Source organism: Anthonomus grandis, chromosome 14, assembly GCF_022605725.1.
Source record: "Anthonomus grandis grandis chromosome 14, icAntGran1.3, whole genome shotgun sequence".
Lineage (NCBI taxonomy): Eukaryota > Metazoa > Arthropoda > Insecta > Coleoptera > Curculionidae > Anthonomus > Anthonomus grandis.
This window is the reverse complement of record NC_065559.1, coordinates 828,388-848,741: the sequence shown is the minus strand read 5'-3', so window position 1 is coordinate 848,741 and position 20,354 is coordinate 828,388. Positions and strand designations below refer to the sequence as shown.

The 20,354-nt window shown below is 35.3% G+C and overlaps 2 protein-coding genes across 6 annotated transcripts; both read right to left on the bottom strand.

Moving 5' to 3' along the window:
- Positions 1-277: 277 nt before the first annotated feature.
- LOC126744404 (39S ribosomal protein L19, mitochondrial) lies at positions 278-20,289 on the bottom strand. The gene is made up of 5 exons (XM_050451788.1): positions 19,868-20,289; positions 942-1,075; positions 728-887; positions 500-677; positions 278-443 (listed from the first exon to the last, which is right to left on the bottom strand). Exons 1-5 carry the CDS (start codon positions 20,145-20,147, stop codon positions 314-316), a joined length of 882 nt encoding a protein of 293 aa, XP_050307745.1. The 5' UTR covers positions 20,148-20,289; the 3' UTR covers positions 278-313.
- LOC126744401 (DNA replication ATP-dependent helicase/nuclease DNA2) lies at positions 3,032-19,507 on the bottom strand. 5 transcript variants are annotated; one of them, XM_050451785.1, is made up of 4 exons: positions 17,445-19,507; positions 9,512-10,513; positions 6,386-6,576; positions 3,032-4,090 (listed from the first exon to the last, which is right to left on the bottom strand). In XM_050451785.1, exons 1-4 carry the CDS (start codon positions 19,371-19,373, stop codon positions 3,385-3,387), a joined length of 3,828 nt encoding a protein of 1,275 aa, XP_050307742.1. In that variant the 5' UTR covers positions 19,374-19,507; the 3' UTR covers positions 3,032-3,384. The 5 variants fall into 5 exon arrangements, with proteins under 5 accessions (XP_050307742.1, XP_050307743.1, XP_050307740.1 ...); XM_050451786.1 differs by lacking the exon at positions 6,386-6,576 and having other exon boundaries at positions 3,032-4,354; positions 9,585-10,513; XM_050451783.1 differs by lacking the exon at positions 6,386-6,576 and having other exon boundaries at positions 3,079-4,090; positions 9,321-10,513; positions 17,445-19,506.
- Positions 20,290-20,354: the final 65 nt, after the last annotated feature.

Here is a 20,354-nt window from a genome sequence, read left to right as displayed (position 1 = left end):
AAATTAAAAGACACTAAAGTTTAACAAACAAAAAAAGTCGCATTTTCAAAACCGAATTTTTGATGGGACAAGTCAATGTATTTTGATGGACAATCGACGCGAAAGGCTTAAAGTGCTTCGAATACTTTTCAAACGAGCCCTAAAAAACTTTAAAATGAAGTGACCAAATTACCATGAAACCAAAATTGCTCTAGTTAACTTGATTTTAACTAACTGTTTTACATGTAATTAATATGTATGGAGTCTTGTAGTATTGGCAAAAATGAAACTAAATAACAACTTATTAAAATCAATTTTAATTTAATCAAATTAATCAAGCCAATTTGCTCGGTTTAACGAACACCCGTTTCCTCTTCAACTTCTTACGTTGCGACTCTAACTTGTGCAGTTCCGATTGCACCTCACTGTAAATCTGTAGCTGCTCTTCTTCCGGGATAGTTCTCCTAAAAATAAAATTAATCGAAGCAAAACCGCTGATATTAAGGTGCCATATACTTACATGTACTCCTTCATTAAATCGTACTTCTCCCACGGTTTTTCCAGCTCCTTCGCCCGCTTGTAGAACTTTTCGGGTAGCCCCAGGTCCTGAACCCCTTTAAGGTCCTTCCGTTCCCACCTTTCCAACCACGGCCTCGGTTTCAGTTTCACTTTGGTCTGGTTTATTGGTACGGCCGCACCTAAGGAACCCATTTGGAACTTTATTATATTAAAATTGTATAAAATGTACCTTCCGGTAAAATCTCTGGGTCCATATTGACATCGAAGGTGCAATATTCGGGCAGGGCGTCCCTAAGGTACAACAGTTCGTCGTCCAGTCTCTTTTCCAACTTGAGAACTTCCACTTTGTGTAACGTCGGGTCGTACATTTCGTACATTATTTCGATTCCCTTCAAGTTATTGTTATTATTAATTTAATATTATGTAAGTGAATATCAATTAACCTGATGGTCTATGATGTTTCTTAAGATAAAAGTGGCTCGGAGGCCGCATCCTTCGCGTTTTATGCATATTCCGACGAATCGGTGGGTTTTGCCGGGGGTGTGGGGGTCTGAAGACGTTACTGCCAAAATTGAACCTAAAATATTAATCTGTTTTCAGCAAAAATGCTACATAAATAAATTGAATATAAAAAAAGATAATTTAATATATTTTACAAATTGTTAATGATGCCTCCATTGCACAGTAAATAAACAAAATGATTTGTACAGATTCATATTTGAGCAATTTATATCCAAGAAATTAGTTTACAAAGTCACTTCATACTTATGTATGAATCTAATTCTTGACCTTCCCATTGGACACTTTCTGACTTTTTAGATTCTTAATATCAGAGGGAATTAAGCTATTAAATTTTGCTCCTAAATAGTCTGTAAAATGAAGGTTAATTTGCTTATGATTCTGAATCTAAGAAGTTGTTTGTTGGAAAACGTCCTAAAGTAAAAAACTCGTCCTAAAGTGATCCCTAGAAAACCTGAAAATTTTCTTACCAAAATTGCTCTGGCTGAATTAATTGTTGACTTATGATTAACCTTTTTACATATAATTAAACTACTGAATGTCCACTATTGTATTGTGAAAGAATTATATAGATATATCAAATAGTTTAGAAGTTATGTGACAAAGTGTCCAAGAGTAATGAAAAAATGCCCTCAACCCCAAATCTGGTAAGCATTGGGACTTGCCCTATAAAACTGGTTATATCTCAGGAAGTATTAGACCTATAAAAATAGTTCGTATATGATAGTGTTCCTTAGGAAACGCCTTTACTTTGAGTAAAAACTCCATTGAGGTACCTCAAATAGTTTTCAAATGATTCCTAAACAAACTTTTGTGACCGAATTGCTTTAAAACCAAAACTGCTCTAATTAATTCAATTTTTTACTCAGGACTAACTTTTTTACATAAAATTAAACTACCGAATGTCCACCATTATATTGTAAAAGAATTAGACGAATATGTAAAAAATTGTAGAAGTTATAAAGAAAAATGTCAAAGTATAATGAAAAAATGCAGTCTAAAAAGTGATTCTGAAATCTCACATTTACCGAGCATTAGGACTTGGTGTGCAAAATTGGTTATATTTCAGGAAGTATTAGGGTCACAAAAATGGTTCATATAGGAAAATGTTCCTAAGGAAACGCCTCTACTTTGAGTGCAAACCCCATTGAAGTACCTCGAATATTTGATAAATGATCCCTAAACAAACTTTTGTGATCGAATTGCTTTGAAACCAAAATTGCTGTAATTAAGTTAATTTTTCACTTAGGATTAACTTTTTTACATAGAATTAAAATACTGAATGTCCACTATTACATTATGAAAGAATTACATAAATATCTCAAATAGTTTAGAAGTTATATGGAAAAGTGTCCAAGAATAATGAAATTTTCTGGTGAGGGCATGCAAAACTGGTTCAATGTCAGGAAATATTAGAGCCACAAAAATGGTTTATATATGAGAATGTTCGCTAGAAAACACCCATGCTTTGAGTATAAAACCCATTGAGGTACCTCAAAAAGTTTATTAAGTGATCCTTAAAAAAACTTGAATATTTAGTGTCCAAACTGACATGGAACTAAAATTGCTCTAACTAGGTTAATTTTTTACTCAGGACTAACTTTTTTACATAGAATTAAGCTACTGAATGTCCACTATTATGTACTAAAAGAATTACTTAAATATCTTAAATAGTTTCGAAGTTGTGTGACAAAATGTGTAGAAGTAATGAAAAAGTGCAAAATTTTAAATTGGTTCTAAAAACCTTAAATTTTGTGAGCATTGGATCTTGGCATACAAAACTGGTTCTATCTCAGGAAGTACTAAACCTACAAAAATGGTTCATATATGAAATTGTTCTTTAGAAAACGTCCTTTTTGTGAGTATAAACTCCATTGAGGTATCTCAAATAGTTTTCAAGTCTCGATCGATGCAAATGTTGTGACTGAATTACCATGAAGCCAAAGATGCTTTAGCTAAGTAAATTTTTCACTCACGATTAATTGTTTTACATAGAATTAAAGAATATTCACTATTATACTGTAAAAAAATTACATAAATATGTCAAATAGTTTAGAAGTTATGTGACAAAGTGTCCAAGAATAATGAAAAATTTTTTTTAGGGTCTTGGCATGCAAAACTGGGTCAATCTCAGGAAGTATTTGATGTACAAAAATGGTTCATATATGAAATTGTTCATCGGAAAACGCACCTACTTTGAATATAAACCCCATTGAGGTAACTCAAATAATAAGAGTAAAAAATAAACAGCAGTCTCAAATATAAATACATTTTATTCAAACACATTGGTGTAAAAACAAGTGTCCCTCTTATCTATAATAAAAACATATTAATGACTTAATAATAACCGAACTGTATAGAGATTCATTAACTAATCCTTAAAATTTCATCCCAACTAAAACCGTCACATTCCAATAGTTTGATCGCATTAGATTCCAACTCGTTTTTAATCCTCTTAAAAGTAGAATAGTTCCCTAAAGTAGCCAAATCTCCCACGATAATTAACTTATGCTTCGCCCTAGTAATGGCGACATTAAGCCTCCGTTTATCCTCCGTTAAATCGAACTTGTTAACCCACTCCCTCTTTAAATCTCTGGATTTCGAGCAAGAATAAATAATGATATTGCAATCTTTGCCTTGATACTGATCTACAGTGTTCACACACACCTCGGTTGATTCAAGCAACTGAGTTAGTAGAGCCACTTGGATCCTATAGGTTGCAATAACCCCAATGTGACTGGGAGGCACTGCCCCTTCAATAATAAGGGCTTTTACTAGCCGATATACTATGGCAGCCTCATAAATGTTGGCACAAGAAATCATTTCGTTTGAATCGAACTTATTGTCTGCCCACGGAACGGATTTGTTTAGGTCCCATGTGGGTCCAGTATCGACGAACTGCACGGCGTTCTCCATTTTTGCATCTAAAGCTTTAATAAGCCAAGTGTCTTTTTTATAAGTTTCCAGTAGAAGTTCCCGCTTTGGGATGTCCATGGTGGCCTCGGCAACTCTTTCAGAGCCAATTTCCAGTTCTCCCTTATAAGTGAGCACGTTAGCCAGCTTAGTAATGGACCTATTCATGCGGTAGTTTAAATTCAAAGAGATCCTCGCTTCATCAGAGTCGAGTCTCTCAAACAAGCTCTCGGACATTCCTTTTTCTATGGCAGTTTTGTTTTTAATTGTCGCAGGTAGTTGGTCAGGATCCCCCAGTAGCACGAATGTTTTTGCCGCATACAAGGGTCTAATAACCGAGCATTGCACCACCTGAGTACTTTCATCCACTATACAAACATCCAAGACCCTTTTCGATAAAACCATATTGCCTGAACCTAAACAGGTTACAGTAAACACCTTTTTGACTTTTTTCAAGGCAGTAGTAGTTAATTTTTTCTTTGCTTACAGTTTTGGGAGCTATTTCGTTCATATTTCATGAAATGGATTAAATCTTGACCATTTTCCAGGCAGTTGACGTCAGTTTTTCCTTTTTTAAACTCTTGACAGCTGTTTTGTGTTTATTCCAAATGGTTAATGAAATGTTGAGCCTATTTCAGACACTTAAGGTAATTTTTCACATAAATTTGTCAAATAATTAAAAAATTATATGACAAAAGCTTCAGGAGCAATGAAAAACTGCTAAATTTTAAATTAGTTCTAAAAACCTTAAATTTGGTGAGCATTGGATCTTGCCATACAAAACTGGTTCTATCTTAGGAAGTACTAACCCTACAAAAAAGCTTCATATATAAAATTGTTCGTTAAAAAATTTCTTTGCCTTGAGTAAAAACTCAATTGAAATGCCTTTAACAGTTTTCAAGTGATCTCTAAAAAACTTTAAAATTTTATCACCAAATTGCCATGAAACCAAAAGTCTTCTAACTAAGTAAATTTTTCACTTAGAACTTACTTTTTTACATGTAATTAAACTACTGAATGTCCACTATTATGTACTAAAAGAATTACTTAAATATCTTAAATAGTTTCGAAGTTATGTGACAAAATATGTAGAAGTAATGAAAAAGTGCAAAATTTTAAACTGGTTCTAAAAACCTGAAATTTGGTGAGCATTGGATCTTGCCATACAAAACTGGTTCTATCTCAGGAAGTACTAAACCTACAAAAACGGTTCATATATGAAATTGTTCTTTAGAAAACGTCCTTTCTGTGAGTATAAACTCCATTGAGGTATCTCGAATAGTTTTCAATTCTCAATCGATGCAAATGTTGTGACTGAATTACCATGAAGCCAAAATTGCTTTAGCTAAGAAAATTTTTTACTCACGATTAATTTTTTTACATAGAATTAAACTAGAGAATGTTCACTATTATATAGCGAAAGAATTACATAAATATGCCAAATAGTTTAGAAGTTATGTGACAAAGTGTCCAAGAATAATGAAAAAATTTTGTTAGGGTCTTGGCATGCAAAACTGGGTCAATCTCGGGAAGTATTTGACCTACAAAAATGGTTCATATATGAAATTGTTCATCGGAAAACGCACCTACTTTGAGTATAAACCCCATTGAGGTAACTCAAGTAATAATAATAATAAATAAGCAGTAGTCTTAAATATAAATACATTTTATTCAAAAACATTGGTGTAAAAACAAGTGTCCCTCTTATCTATAATAAAAACATGATAAACCAAATTGTATAGAGATTCATTAACTGATCCTTAAAATTTCATCCCAACTAAAACCGTCACAATCCAATAGTTTGATCGCATTAGATTCCAACTCGTTTTTAATCCTCTTAAAAGTAGAATAGTTCCCTAAAGTAGCCAAATCTCCCACGATAATTAACTTATGCTTCGCCCTAGTAATGGCGACATTAAGCCTCCGTTTATCCTCCGTTAAATCGAACTTGTTAACCCACTCCCTCTTTAAATCTCTGGATTTCGAGCAAGAATAAATAATGATATTGCAATCTTTGCCTTGATACTGATCTACAGTGTTCACACACACCTCGGTTGATTCAAGCAACTGAGTTAGTAGAGCCACTTGGATCCTATAGGTTGCAATAACCCCAATGTGACTGGGAGGCACTGCCCCTTCAATAATAAGGGCTTTTACTAGCCGATATACTATGGCAGCCTCATAAATGTTGGCACAAGAAATCATTTCGTTTGAATCGAACTTATTGTCTGCCCATGGAACGGATTTGTTTAGGTCCCATGTGGGTCCAGTATCGACGAACTGCACGGCGTTCTCCATTTTTGCATCTAAAGCTTTAATAAGCCAAGTGTCTGTTTTATAAGTTTCCAGTAGAAGTTCCCGCTTTGGGATGTCCATGGTGGCCTCGGCAACTCTTTCAGAGCCAATTTCCAGTTCTCCCTTATAAGTGAGCACGTTAGCTAGTTTAGTAATGGACTTATTCATGCGGTAGTTTAAATTCAAAGAGATCCTCGCTTCATCAGAGTCGAGTCTCTCAAACAAGCTCTCGGCCATCCCTTTTTCTATGGCAGTTTTGTTTTTAATTGTCGCAGGTAGTTGGTCAGGATCCCCCAGTAGCACGAATGTTTTTGCCGCATACAAGGGTCTAATAACCGAGCATTGCACCACCTGAGTACTTTCATCCACTATACAAACATCCAAGACCCTTTTGGATAAAACCATATTAACTGAACCTAAACAGGTGACCGCAAACACCTTTTTGACTTTTTTCAAGGCAGTAGTAGTTAATTTTTTCTTTGCTTACAGTTTTGGGAGCTATTTCGTTCATATTTCATGAAATGGATTAAATCTTGACCATTTTCCAGGCAGTTGATGTCAGTTTTTCCTTTTTTAAGCTCTTGACAGCTGTTTTGTGTTTATTCCAAATAGTTAATGACTGTTGCGAAATCAATTTCTCAACACAGACAAATTAAATTTGTCTCAAATAATAACTACAGTTTACAAAAACTCTCCGATACCTGGAATTGGTGTCTGGGTCTGTCTTGCCCCGATCAAGCCGCGGCGACACGAAATTTACCCCGCACCACACCCAGTATGACGATAAATGCAAACCAGGCAAGATCTCTGCTCCGTCCAGCCAGCGACGTAAAATCAAAAACCCAAAACATCGAAGTCGATGTTAATTTTGTTTCACATAAGTTGATCTTCTTAAAGAGTTAGTAAACAGTTTGTGTCTTTTGACGGAAATGGTATAAAACCTTTCCTGTCCTGTTTCCTGTATTTAATAATTTAAATAAAAAGCAAATTTATGTTGCAAAATTGAGCGTTGCAGTTAAAAGCGTTGTAAACTAGCTATTAAATTGCCTTTAAGTTAAAGCATATTATTTTGTGGGCGCTTCGTAAGAATATAAAGTTGTGAACAGAAAAGTCAACATTTATAACATTTTCCATGAACAGTTTTAATAACTAGTGAGGAGGCTGTTACTGAACCGAGGACAAGACTATTGAACATTTTGTGGAAGCGTATAGTGTGGAAGCAGCAGTGTATTGGATTTTGTTTTTCTGTGTCTTCACATAGAAACAAGGTACCTTTGTAATTTTCACTTGTGTGTTTTATTTTAAACAATAATAATTTTGTTACGTTATTTGTATTAAGGCCAAAGGGTTTAATTTAGTTAATTACTTTTGTCTTGGTGTTTAATTAAATTTAAAATTTATTTTTATTCGAGTGCTTGCTGGAATGAGTGTGTTCACTTAGTAATAAGTTTTAGGTTTTTAGTTGTTTAAAGAAAATTACCGTTTTTATATTTAATATAAGATATTTAGGAGAAAATTTGATGGAAATTTTATTTACTAGCCTTATGTCAGTCCTTTCGTAGTGGCGTGTTAATATTAAGGTATTAGCACAATCTCTTTAAACCTCTACTAAGTTTAATGTTTAAACTCTAGTCACGAAGTTTAAATAATGACATTTTGAGCCTATTCCAGGCACTTGAGGTAATTTTTTACATAAATTTGTCAAATAATTAAAAGATTATATGACGAAAGCTCCAAGAGCAATGAAAAACTGCAAAATTTTAAATTGGTTCTAAAAATTCCAAATTTGGTGAGCATTGAATCTTGCCATACAAAACTGGTTCTAGCTTAGGAAGTACTAAACCTACAAAAATGGTTTATATATGAAATTGTTCTTTAGAAAACGTCCTTACTGTGAGTATAAACTCTATTGAGGTATCTCGAATAGTTTTTAAGTCTCAACGGATGCAAATGTTGTGACTGAATTACCATGAAGCCAAAGATGCTGTAGCTAAGTAAATTTTTTACTGACGATTAATTTTTTTACATAGAATTAAACTAGAGAATATTCACTATTATACTATAAAAGAATTACATAAATATGTTAAATAGTTTAGAAGTTATGTGACAAAGTGTCCAAGAATAATGAAAAATTTTTTTTAGGGTCTTGGCATGCAAAACTGGGTCAATCTCAGGAAGTATTTGATGTACAAAAATGGTTCATATATGAAATTGTTCATCGGAAAACGCACCTACTGAGGTAACTCAAATAATAAGAGTAAAAAATAAGCAGCAGTCTCAAATATAAATACATTTTATTCAAAAACATTGGTGTAAAAACAAGTGTCCCTCTTATCTATAATAAAAACAGATTAATGACTTAATAATAACCGAACTGTATAGAGATTCATTAACTGATCCTTAAAATTTCATCCCAACTAAAACCGTCACATTCCAATAGTTTGATCGCATTAGATTCCAACTCGTTTTTAATCCTCTTAAAAGTAGAATAGTTCCCTAAAGTAGTCAAATCTCCCACGATAATTAACTTATGCTTCGCCCTAGTAATGGCTACATTAAGCCTCCGTTTATCCTCGGTCAAATCGAACTTGTTAACCCACTCCCTCTTTAAATCTCTGGATTTCGAGCAAGAATAAATAATTATATTGCAATCTTTGCCTTGATACTGATCTACAGTGTTCACACACACCTCGGTTGATTCGAGCAACTGAGTTAGTAGAGCCACTTGGATCCTATAAGTTGCAATCACCCCGATGTGACTGGGAGGCACTGCCCCTTCAGTAATAAGGGCTTTTACTAGTCGATATACTATGGCAGCCTCATAAATGTTGGCACAAGAAATCATTTCGTTTGAATCGAACTTATTGTCTGCCCATGGAACGGATTTGTTTAGGTCCCATGTGGGTCCAGTATCGACGAACTGCACGGCGTTCTCCATTTTTGCATCCAAAGCTTTAATAAGCCAAGTGTCTTCTTTATAAGTTTCCAGTAGAAGTTCCCGCTTTGGGATGTCCATGGTGGCCTCGGCAACTCTTTCAGAGCCAATTTCCAGTTCTCCCTTATAAGTGAGCACGTTAGCCAGTTTAGTAATGGACTTATTCATGCGGTAGTTTAAATTCAAAGAGATCCTCGCTTCATCAGAGTCGAGTCTCTCAAACAAGCTCTCGGACATTCCTTTTTCTATGGCAGTTTTGTTTTTAATTGTCGCGGGTAGTTGGTCAGGGTCCCCTAGTAGCACGAATGTTTTTGCCGCATACAAGGGTCTAATTACCGAGCACTGCACCACCTGAGTACTTTCATCCACTATACAAACATCCAAGACCCTTTTCGATAAAACCATATTGCCTGAACCTAAACAGGTGACAGCGAACACTTGCACACTATTATATACTGTTTCTAAAGCTTCTGGACTGTGGCAATCTTTAGTGAGATAATACTCAGAATATGCTCGAATATCCGGGTTCATTTTGGCCTCGCTGCCTAACCTCATAAACTTCACTCCAAAACTGATGAGTTTCAGGCACACAGTGTCCACTGCCGAATGGGTGTGACTGGTTATAAGGACGGATTTACCTATTTCCACTAAAAGTTGAATTAGGGCGACTATCGTGGCGGTTTTACCGGTTCCAGGCATGCCCTTGATTAAGAAATACTCGTTTGCGGCGATCGCTTTTAGAACCGCCCTCTGTTGCACTTTGTTCAGCCTTTTTAGGATCGGTTTCGCTTTTTGCAGCAGGGACATCGGCAGTTTCGTTTGAAAACTCGCCGGTTGTTTGTCAACGATAATTCGTCTTAATTGATGCGCTTTTTCGTCCGGTTCCAATATTAAGGACAAACTTGATAAGTTGTACGTGAGAAATGCACTTGAGTCGTATGAGTCCAAGAAGAAGAGCTCCTCCGGATACTTTTTCTGAACGTTTCTGTCCAGAGACAGGGTTATTTGGTCCATGGTTATGTCGGTTACTATCCCCGAAGCTATTGCGGGCCGATTTTTAACGCTCACGACTAAATAAGCGTTTTCTGTTAATCCGCTTAGCAAGAAGTTACCGGTCAGTGAAGAATGGAACGTGGTGAAGCAAACTCCGCTGTTATCCTCGATGAGTTCTTTGACTTTGAGGTTAATAAGGCATTTTCCTTTTGCATGACGTTCCTCCGGTGTTAAAGTGAAAATGTCTCGGAGATCTTTTGTTGCCGCACGTTCAGGGGTTTCTAGGGACAGCAGGGCATTCCAGTGCATAAAATAGTCTATGTGGGCAGCAGTTATGGATGCACTTACCTCATCATATGCCTAAAAATGAGGGATAATTTTTATTGAGTTATTGAAGAATGTGGGTGGTACTAAATGTCCTTTAGTAACAAGAAAAATGGATTGTTAAGGGTCCTTAAGGTGCCTACATTTTATGTGAATGACATTGCTTTTATTGACTATTTTAATGGCTTAGACGGTTCAAATAATGTTGTACCGTTTAAGCCATGTGACTGCAGTAATTATATTATAAAAATTTAGAAACTATAAAGACAGGCTAAATATTAATTGAATGCGTCGTCCAGGAATTCTTGTAGGGTCATATGCCTTTTCCATTAACAGGGCCTTATTACATTTTTCAATTTTCTTGACGTTTTTTTTTGAAACAAGGTAGATTGATGCCTAGGATATGTCTTTGCCTGCTAAAGGAGTTTCCAAATGTAAATTGCTCTGTATTTTCATAAACAAACATAAGGCATTCCAATACATTTAATGAAGGTACACAATTAAGGGTTTGAACTGCATCGAATAACATATTTTTGAGTTTTGGAGTCCTGAAAAAAATGGTACAGGTTGGCTGCAGGGTCCAGCTCGTCTGGATAACGCAGGCCATGCAGGTAATGAGGAAGCGGACTCTCTTGCCAAACTGGGATCCGCGAATGTGCCGATGGGGTCATCTGGATATAGTGTTTTTCTCATACATTCTCATACATTCCCATTCATGTCTGGGATGTTTTCGGAAATATCAAAAGATAATCAAGCATTAAAGCATCGAGTTGAGAAACTAAAAAGGGCCTTGGACATGGAACACACAAAAAAAATCCAACAAAATATATGTATTTCTGGTTTTCCTCTCAATGAGAATAATGGTACAAAGGTGGCCGCAAATGATATTATTAAGCTACTTTCTTCGATGGATGTTACTGCTACGCCCGAGGACTTTGTAAAAATTCACCAGTTTGACACCAAAAATGGCACTAGAATATCTGTTACCTTAAAGGATATTAATCTTAAATATCGCATTTTAACTGCTCGGTCTAAAAAAGGCAAGATGACACCAAGAATTTGTGGTATGGGTTTATCAGAGGCGCCAATTTATTTAGATGAAGAGTTGACCAAGGAAACATATAACCTTTTTAAAAAAGCCAAAATCCTGAAAGATATGGGTTTTAAATATGTATGGCATCGCAATGGTAAGGTGTTGGCTCGCAAGAACGATGGAGATAATGCGCTGTTAATAAAGAACGAGAATTTTCTCAACGGACTTACTTCGGAATCCTAAGGTATTTGACGCCAAATTCTTTATTTAATAAATATCTTGGTATGTTTAAGTTATAAATATTTTTATTTGTTTGGTTACAAATAGTATAAGTTATAGTTTGTTTTATTAGTATAAATTTAAGGAATTTATTATATTATATAGGTAACAATGGCTAACATAAAAAATCTCAAGGTAGGTCATGTAAATATTCGATCACTTTTGCCCAGCAAGAACGCTGTCTCGGATTTAATTATTAATTTAGAGTTAGATATTTTGGGAATTTCAGAAACTTGGCTGGGTACTAACATACGCGACGGCGACTTGGTTATAGATGGTTTTAGGTTCTACCGGCAAGACCGTAATACTCGTGGAGGGGGAGTAGGTGTGTACGTACGAGACGATATTTCTGTTAATACAGTAGACACTGGTGAAGAAGTTGAGTTTTTTGAGCAAATTTGGTTGATACTGCGTATTTGTGGGCTGCGTGTTGGGCTGGGCAATTTTTACCGTCCGCCTAATAGCAACCTATTAACCCTGGAATACTATCGCTAATTCATGGGCTGCTAATACTATTGCTACGTAAAATTTACGTATATATTAAAATACTTGAAACATTAAACTCTTAAAAGGATAGCCTAGCAGAAAATAAAAGACTTGAAAAAATACTGTTTTTATAAATATATATTGAACATAAAATTTATAAACGTGGATAAAAAAGGTAGAAAAAAACTAAAAACATTACTGACATATTTTAATTTGAAGCTCCTCACAAATCGGTTTTTTGCATTTAGGACAGTAGATAATTAGTTGAAGGACAAGTTAAACAATTTTTTCTCTTTGGTTATCCTCTGCAATAGGTTCTATATATTTTTCTTGTTCAGTCATATATAAGTTTGTCTACATAATGGTTTTTCCCCCTTGCCAAATAATATTCTGAAAATATATTACATACGAGTTAATACATGCCATGTTAATTAATGTTATAAAAACAAAAACTCAAAGGTCATCGTCTAGTTTTACGGTTAGTATAACATATTTTGGCACATTTATTCAAAGGTATCAACTGACCCTTTAGTTGAGTTGTAAGTTTCTATAATATATGGCTTTTTTAAATCAGGTTTAATTTTTCCAATAGTGGTGTGCATTCTGGAAATAAGATTTACTGTTTTATTTTGCTTTGCTTTATATGAAACTAAAGTAGTTTTGTGACTATATACAAAAATTGTAGTTCCAACTTGTCGTTCATTTTTATTTTCTTTATTATTTGTAGTGGCAGATGGGTTTTATTCTTTCGAATAGTGCCTACTACCGTAAGACTAAATGGCTTTGCTATAAACCGATCTACTAATGGCACAGACGTAAACCATATATCCATGGTACGTTTCTGTAGTTCAATGAATAGGCTTCGTAAGCTGCTCCACAAAAAAATTCAACTAATGGTTTACCATATGTATTTGTTGATTTAACCAGATATGGTGAGGCGTTGATTAAATATTTCGTTGCCTCATCACAAAGCATTACAATTTTTAGACCATACTTTGACAATTTATTTGAAATGTACATCCTGAAAGGACATTTTCCTCTAAACCCTACTAATTGTATGTGCCTCGTTTGTAACTTCTTTTACGCAGTCAGAAATTCAAAGCGTCCCTTGCTTGAAAAAGTTTTATTAAAGCCAACTTTTGTTGATAAGTGGTTGTCTTTTAAAGCAGCAGAAAGTATGTATGGACTCCAAAGCGATTTAAGTTCCACCAGATTTGTTTCAGATACAGTTTGTGATGCCACTTTATAATTTTTATTTTGTCTTATAATTTCCTGATTTGTATAAAATAAGACTTTGTTTAAAAGTGTATCAAGGAAAAATCACTGAAAGTGTGTAACTGGTTGTAGCAATTCCTTAGCCTCTTGTGTTGGATCTGGTCTCACATGATCAATATTTATAGATGGTATTTTTCCTCTCTTTTTAGGTTAAGTTTTCCACATACAACCATTTTTGCCTAGTAAATTTTTAACATGTGAATCAACTATGCAGTCTAGAGTGATTAACTTCATCAGGCGTTACTAGATTATCCTAAAATAGGCATTACAATATATGTGTATATATATTAAAAAGCAAAAAACAAACTTACCGAAGTACTTGGGGTAGACAACCTTGCTTGAACAATATTAGAGTTTTGCGTCTTTTAGAAATTTGAAAAGTACCGGTTTCCTCAATGTCGTTCTTACCAGGAGCAAAATTAGGATCGGCTACGCTATTGTCAGAATCACTACCTAACCACTTACATCTGTTAAACTTTTTTGAGATATTTTTTGGTAATCTAATACTGCTTATCACTATTACCATGTCAAAATTACGTCCTAAATAAAATACGGTTAAATACTATTGCTACGTAAGAAATACGTGTCGGCTTTTAGAAATTCGGCTTCAACCAATACTGTAAATACACAGATCAAACTAGTTCAGGTGTGTCATACTCCTAATAGACCGATCAAAGCACTACTGAGCGCTAAAGTGGGAGAAGGTAATAAAATTGTAGTGGCACGCTAAACAGTGCTGTCCGCACGTAAATATTACGTACAATAGCATTCCAGGGTTAAATAGTATTGAAGCTTTAGAGACATCTGTCTCGACAATTGTTTCCTTGTGTGATGAAATAGTATGTATGGGTGATATGAATGTAAATCTTAATTTATGCAACAGGTCTTCTGAACTCATTGACAATTTTTTAAATTCTTTTTCACTGTACCAAGTAGTTAAAAATCCAACGCGTTGTTGCGGAAATAATTTTAGCCTGATTGATTATATAATTACCTCGAATGTCGATTTGTTGTGCGGTGATGTTATTCACTATGACATGCACGAAATTACTGATCACCAACTTATTTATTGCAAACTTAAATGCAAAGCGTCTCGTAGAACACCCAAACTAGTCGAATTTAGAAGTTTTAAATATTTTAATCTTGAGGCTTTCAATGCTGATTTAGTCAACACAGATTGGGGAAGAATTTTTGACACAAATTGTATAGATGGGAAAGTCGAGCTGTTGACCAATAATATGTTAGACTTATTCAATATTCATGCTCCTCTTCAAAAAGCGCGTGCAACCAGACCTAAATCTCCAGGGAAACGTGGAAAGCTCTAAATGAGCTAAATATATACAATAAAACTAAAAACAATATTAATGTACCTCACCACCTAAAAAAGCCCAATGAGATTAATAATTTCTTTATAGATTCTGTAAGTGCTTTAACGCTAAATGTGAATAATAATTCTACTGCTAGTGGCCAGGAAAGCCGAACAAACAATGTTTTCCAATTTTCGCCTTTTACTGAGACAGATGTGTTACGTGCTGTATCTAGCCTAAAGTCAAACGCCTGCGGTTTTGATAACATATCACCTGACATGATTAAACTCTGCTGTCCTGTAATTGTACCGATTTTTACTCATATTTTTAATGAAATCATTAAACATGGTGTGTTTCCTCCCAAGTGGAAAATATCTGTAGTTCTTCCCTTGCCTAAAAACAAAAATGTAGAGAGTTTTTCTGATTTACGACCTATTAGTTTGTTGTGTGTCTTTTCAAAAATTCTAGAAAAATTAGTAAATTAATTCTAGAATTAATTTACTAATTTTACTACTCCAAGTGTCTGCACATTTCAACAAACACTCTTTATTTAGCTCTACACAATCGGGATTCCGTAAAGGGTACAGTACAGCTTCAATTCTACTGAAAGTGATGGACGACATTTTTAAGGCTGCGGATAGGGGTGAGACTACAGCGCTTGTTCTTCTTGACTATAGCAAGGCTTTCGACACGCTTGATCACAGACTATTATGTGCCAAACTGAGGTCTTTTGGTTTTTCTCCCGAAACCGTTGAATTCTTTAAAAGTTATTTAATGGGACGGTCTCAGTTTGTAAAGATTGATGGAGTGGGATCTGATCTTAAATTGCTTACTAAGGGTGTGCCACAAGGGTCTATTCTTGGACCCCTATTATTTGTCATTTTTACCGCTGATTTAGACTCTGTGATTGGCGATGACTGCTCTGGCAATCGATATGCTGACGATACCCAAATCTCTAAGAGTTTTTCTAAATCTGAGAGTCATGCGGCCATCAGTCAACTGAATCAATACCTGGAAAGAGTGGCAAATTATTCAGAAAATAACGGTTTAAAGCTCAATCCTTCTAAATCAGCTGTTATATACTTTGGTCCTAATCACAAATGGGCAGCAGAAAGTTTGGTAGTCCAGATTTCCCAGAGCATTATTCCAACAGTACACGAATCTAATAACCTCGGTGTAATAATGGATTCTGGTCTTAAATTTCGATCACAGGTGGCAAAAGTAGTGCAAAGGTCTTATATGTCATTATACGCAATTTATACAAGAGCAAAAGCGTTCTTGGTACTCATCTTAAAAAGACTTTGTGTGAGTCCTTGGTACTCTCGCATACTACCTACTGTAACTTTGTATATGGACCTTCACTTGACTTAATATCAAAAAAGTGATTACAACGCATTCAAAATTCTTGTATTCGCTTTATCTATAATTTGAGAGCAAGAGATCATGTAAGATACAAGTTGCCAGAATTAAAATGGCTAAATATTCAGGACTGCGAAACTCTTCATTTTGCATGTTTTCTCTATAGAATATTAATGACGGGTATTCCTGATTATCTAAGGGTTCAGATGACGTACAGATCCTCTACACATGATCGGATTACACGCCATAATAATCTCTTAAATGTGCCAAAGCATCGAACAGCCATGTTTCAGCACAGTTTCTCGTTTTTGGCTTCCAAGTGCTATAACACTTTAATATGTAACAAATTTGAAAATCTCAGTTCATCGGGTTTTAAAACCGACTAAAGGGCTTCTTGCTGGGTAAATATAAATAAGAATAAAACTTCTAAACTGTTTAAGAAGCATTATTATTTTTTTCGCGTATAAGTAGTAGGTATCTTTATAAGTATTTTTTCACCTGTTTTTCCCTTAAAATTAATATTGTAACATAGTAGTTTTTAATTAATGCTGAATTATACATTTGACTGTTATTATTTAGAATTTAATGTATTTAGTTAGATGTTTGCCGATATTTTATGCAATATTGTAATTATGTAATATTTGATTTTTGTATGCTCGGTTAAGCAAAAGGTTGGCTGCCCTTCGCCGAGCCTAATAAAAAGACGTTTATTATTATTATTATTATTATTATTATTATATAACTGGTCCAATTAGAAAAAGAAAAACATCATTCATACCCATATTCCTCTAATTAATAAACTGAACATATCTAGTGTTTTTAAGCTTGTACTGCCTATGAATTGTTTTTCTTTAATATATTAACACTATAGTAAAGATTGATTAATTGACAAGTCGACACTAGACCTTTGAATGGAACCAAGCAAGCATTTGTTACATCATTGATGTGACCCTCACATAATAATTTTTAATTAATTAAGATTTCCAAGTCTGAAACTTCTGTTTTAGAGACAATTGGATTATTTATTAAATAAATAAAATTTAAAGGTTTTCTCTGCCTTGAAAAAACAATCACATCAATTCAAAAAAATGGTTGAAGATCCTCCTAAAAGTGCAGAATCATTGAAAGATTCAATACTTCTAAAAAATTTGACATCGTCCGCAGACATAACTTAACACTTAGTACCACCCATTTAAGCATGTAAAAAAATTAACTCTTATACACTTACCTTCCTCAAATTAACCTTTGACGAAACGTCCTCGTTTAGATACTTTGAATATGCCATGCATACACCGCTATAAGGACATTTCCCGCAAGCAGGATGATTAATCGCTTCGGGAATCTCTCCGGGGTTCAACGAAACCTCCTCACCGCTACCTTGGAAGGTGGGTTGTTTTAAAATATAGTAGGCCAGCTCGTTTCTCAATATGATCAAGTCTCTTTGTTCGGCTGCCGAGGGCGGTATCTCCCTCAAAACGCCCTCTTTTAAATACAAAAGTAGACCGGAGGAAACTGGACAACCCAACTTCTTCATCATCATTATGTAGAGTAAAACTTGCCCTCGGTGCTCCAACGACACACTGGCCCGTCCTGTTTTTATTTCTAATGGCATTAAGGTTTTCTCGTGACGCACGCTTATGTCCACTTTGCCCTTGACTCCTAGCTCTGGACACCAAATGTTGTCCTCTATGTCCTGGATTTCGGAGATGACCCCTTGCCAATTGCCTTTACATATCTCTTTCTTTGAAGAGGCATTTTTAACGTACTTATTAACGAAATCGCTTATTTTCGGCACATATTGCAGGAATTCTTCTGAGACGCTCTTTAGGGAGTCCCCGCTTTCATAGATCTGCTTCACCCACTCCCTTCTGCTTAATATATCTAAGGCATGTTGGTTGATTTGCTTTAATTGGTAAAGTTTATTTTTTAAGACCTCTTGGGTGAGTACATGTACCATACTGCCCAGTACCATGAACTTATTCCCAGTGTCGAACCCCCTAAATCTTTCTTTAAAAACAGACCGTCTTTTACAAAAAACAGAGTTTACCACTGAAGTGCAAGAAATCAAGAGGTCAGGCTCCAAAACCAATGACCCATCATTATTATCAATAAACCAATTTTCATCTACTTTACTCGCAGTGATCCTAATAATATCCCCGATACAAACTTTTGACTCCATCCAAAAGCCTTTTAAGCTACATAAAGCTTGTTCACTAGTCTGTGTGGACTTCACAGTAATAATTGTTTCAGTCGCATGTTGCACAACACTAACAACTTTACAATGCTGTGAAGTGCTTAGGTCCAAATTATAATCGATACGATCAATGAAATCTGCCTCCCAACTAGCATCATCGAATGTGAAACTTAAATTGCTGCTGTCATGGTTTTCTTTTTCTTTGGCAGTTGGGTTTTGCTTGCAGCAAAGTGATTCGGTACCACTGTCAAAGTCCAACTTTGTTTTTACCCTGGGACTTGCGACTGTTGGCGGCATAACATGTTTTATTGGGGTTTTTTCATTCTCCCGCTGAACCTCTCTGTTGCGGTCTTCAACTTCACGTTTAGTAGGCGTTATTTTAAAGAAATTCTTGATAACTTCTACATTGAACTCACTCAAGTTGCTTGGGGAAGACTCAAATAGTTTTTTAGGAGTTTTGCTCCCGCTTAGTTTCTTTTTAGATGAACCCACTTTAGTTTTTGAATTTTGCTTTTCAGGGGTTAAATGCTTGGGGCTCGACTGTAGACTCTTGAGTGACTCTGGGTTAAAAAGCTTCTCGGGTGTTTTAACTGTTAACAATGGTTTGGTTGTTATCGGTGTAGAGCCACTTACAGAGGGTAGCATGTTTGAGGCACCCGAAACATGCATGTCCCTTGATTGTTGAATGTTTGTCGTAATTCCACTAGCCGAAGGGTGGGGTTTCAAATGGGTTTTTTTCTTCGGAGGGCTATTGCCAGTTGTTGCGTTATCACCTTTCCTCTTGCTTTGAATGGCAAGTAAACTTTGAGTGCAATCTTCAAAAGCGTTATCGCCGTCATCGATGATTACAATTTGTTCTGGTTTATGAAGTGATTTGTCCGATTTAGGTCTAACTGTTGTGAAGAAACTGGATATTTTCATACATCCTTGAGGCACTTTACTTTTCGGAGTCGCTTTCTTCATATTTAGGAACTCTTTGCCGCACAATTTTTTCTTATTTGCAATAAATTAACAACGAAAAAGGCAATAAATAACATGAATATTCTTAATCATACATTGTTTATAACTTCAGATTTTTGTGAGGTTATGTCAGTTTCAAACGTCAAATTTGCCGCCATAAGTCAAACTGAAAACATTTGGCAACGTCGACAAGACAGTGATGCCAAATCTAAAGAATTTCCTCTCTCTGTAGGTATTTTCAAATAAAAATAAATAAAAAACTGTGTAACAGATGCACTGAAATTAAAATAACTCCCAATAGCTCACTCACTCAATTCACTTCATAATTAGTAGCAATAAATTAAATTGTTTGAGGCATTTTCGATCAATAAAGGTGAACCAACGACAAATCATTAACCAAATATAAAGGAAAAGTGTGCTTAAATAAATTTAAGTGCTCATTTAACAGTAAAAATTCACTTCAATGATTCTTTTAAGCATACACTAAAGCTACTTACCAACATAAAACTCAGGAATGTCAATTTGGGTTCGTCTAGCGACCATGTCAGCCCTCTCGAGTTTCTCCCTGAGAGAGTTCCTGAATTCAATCTTGGGATCAGGGAGAAACTCAGGATAGACATGCCTGTATCCGACGATTTGTTCTTTTAGAGCATCTTTGGGTTTGTTAACAGCAGTTTCGCCTGCAACACTTCTACACAACACTTTTACATTCTTACCTAAAGATACATCACACAATTGTTTGAACTGTTTTGTTTTATAAATGAAGGACAGCATCATAGATTTCAATTATCCCCGATTACCTAATTAGCTAGGAAGGGCTTTGAGAGCCCTAGAGACTACTATAATAAGAAAAGTTTAGTTTAGTTGTAGATTTTGAGGTTGAGGCAGGAAGTTAGGTTAGGTTAGTTTGGCACAGATTATTAGGAGTTGTAGACAGCATGACGGACTGCGGTGTTGCCGTTGTTATTGCCAAATGTTCGAGGT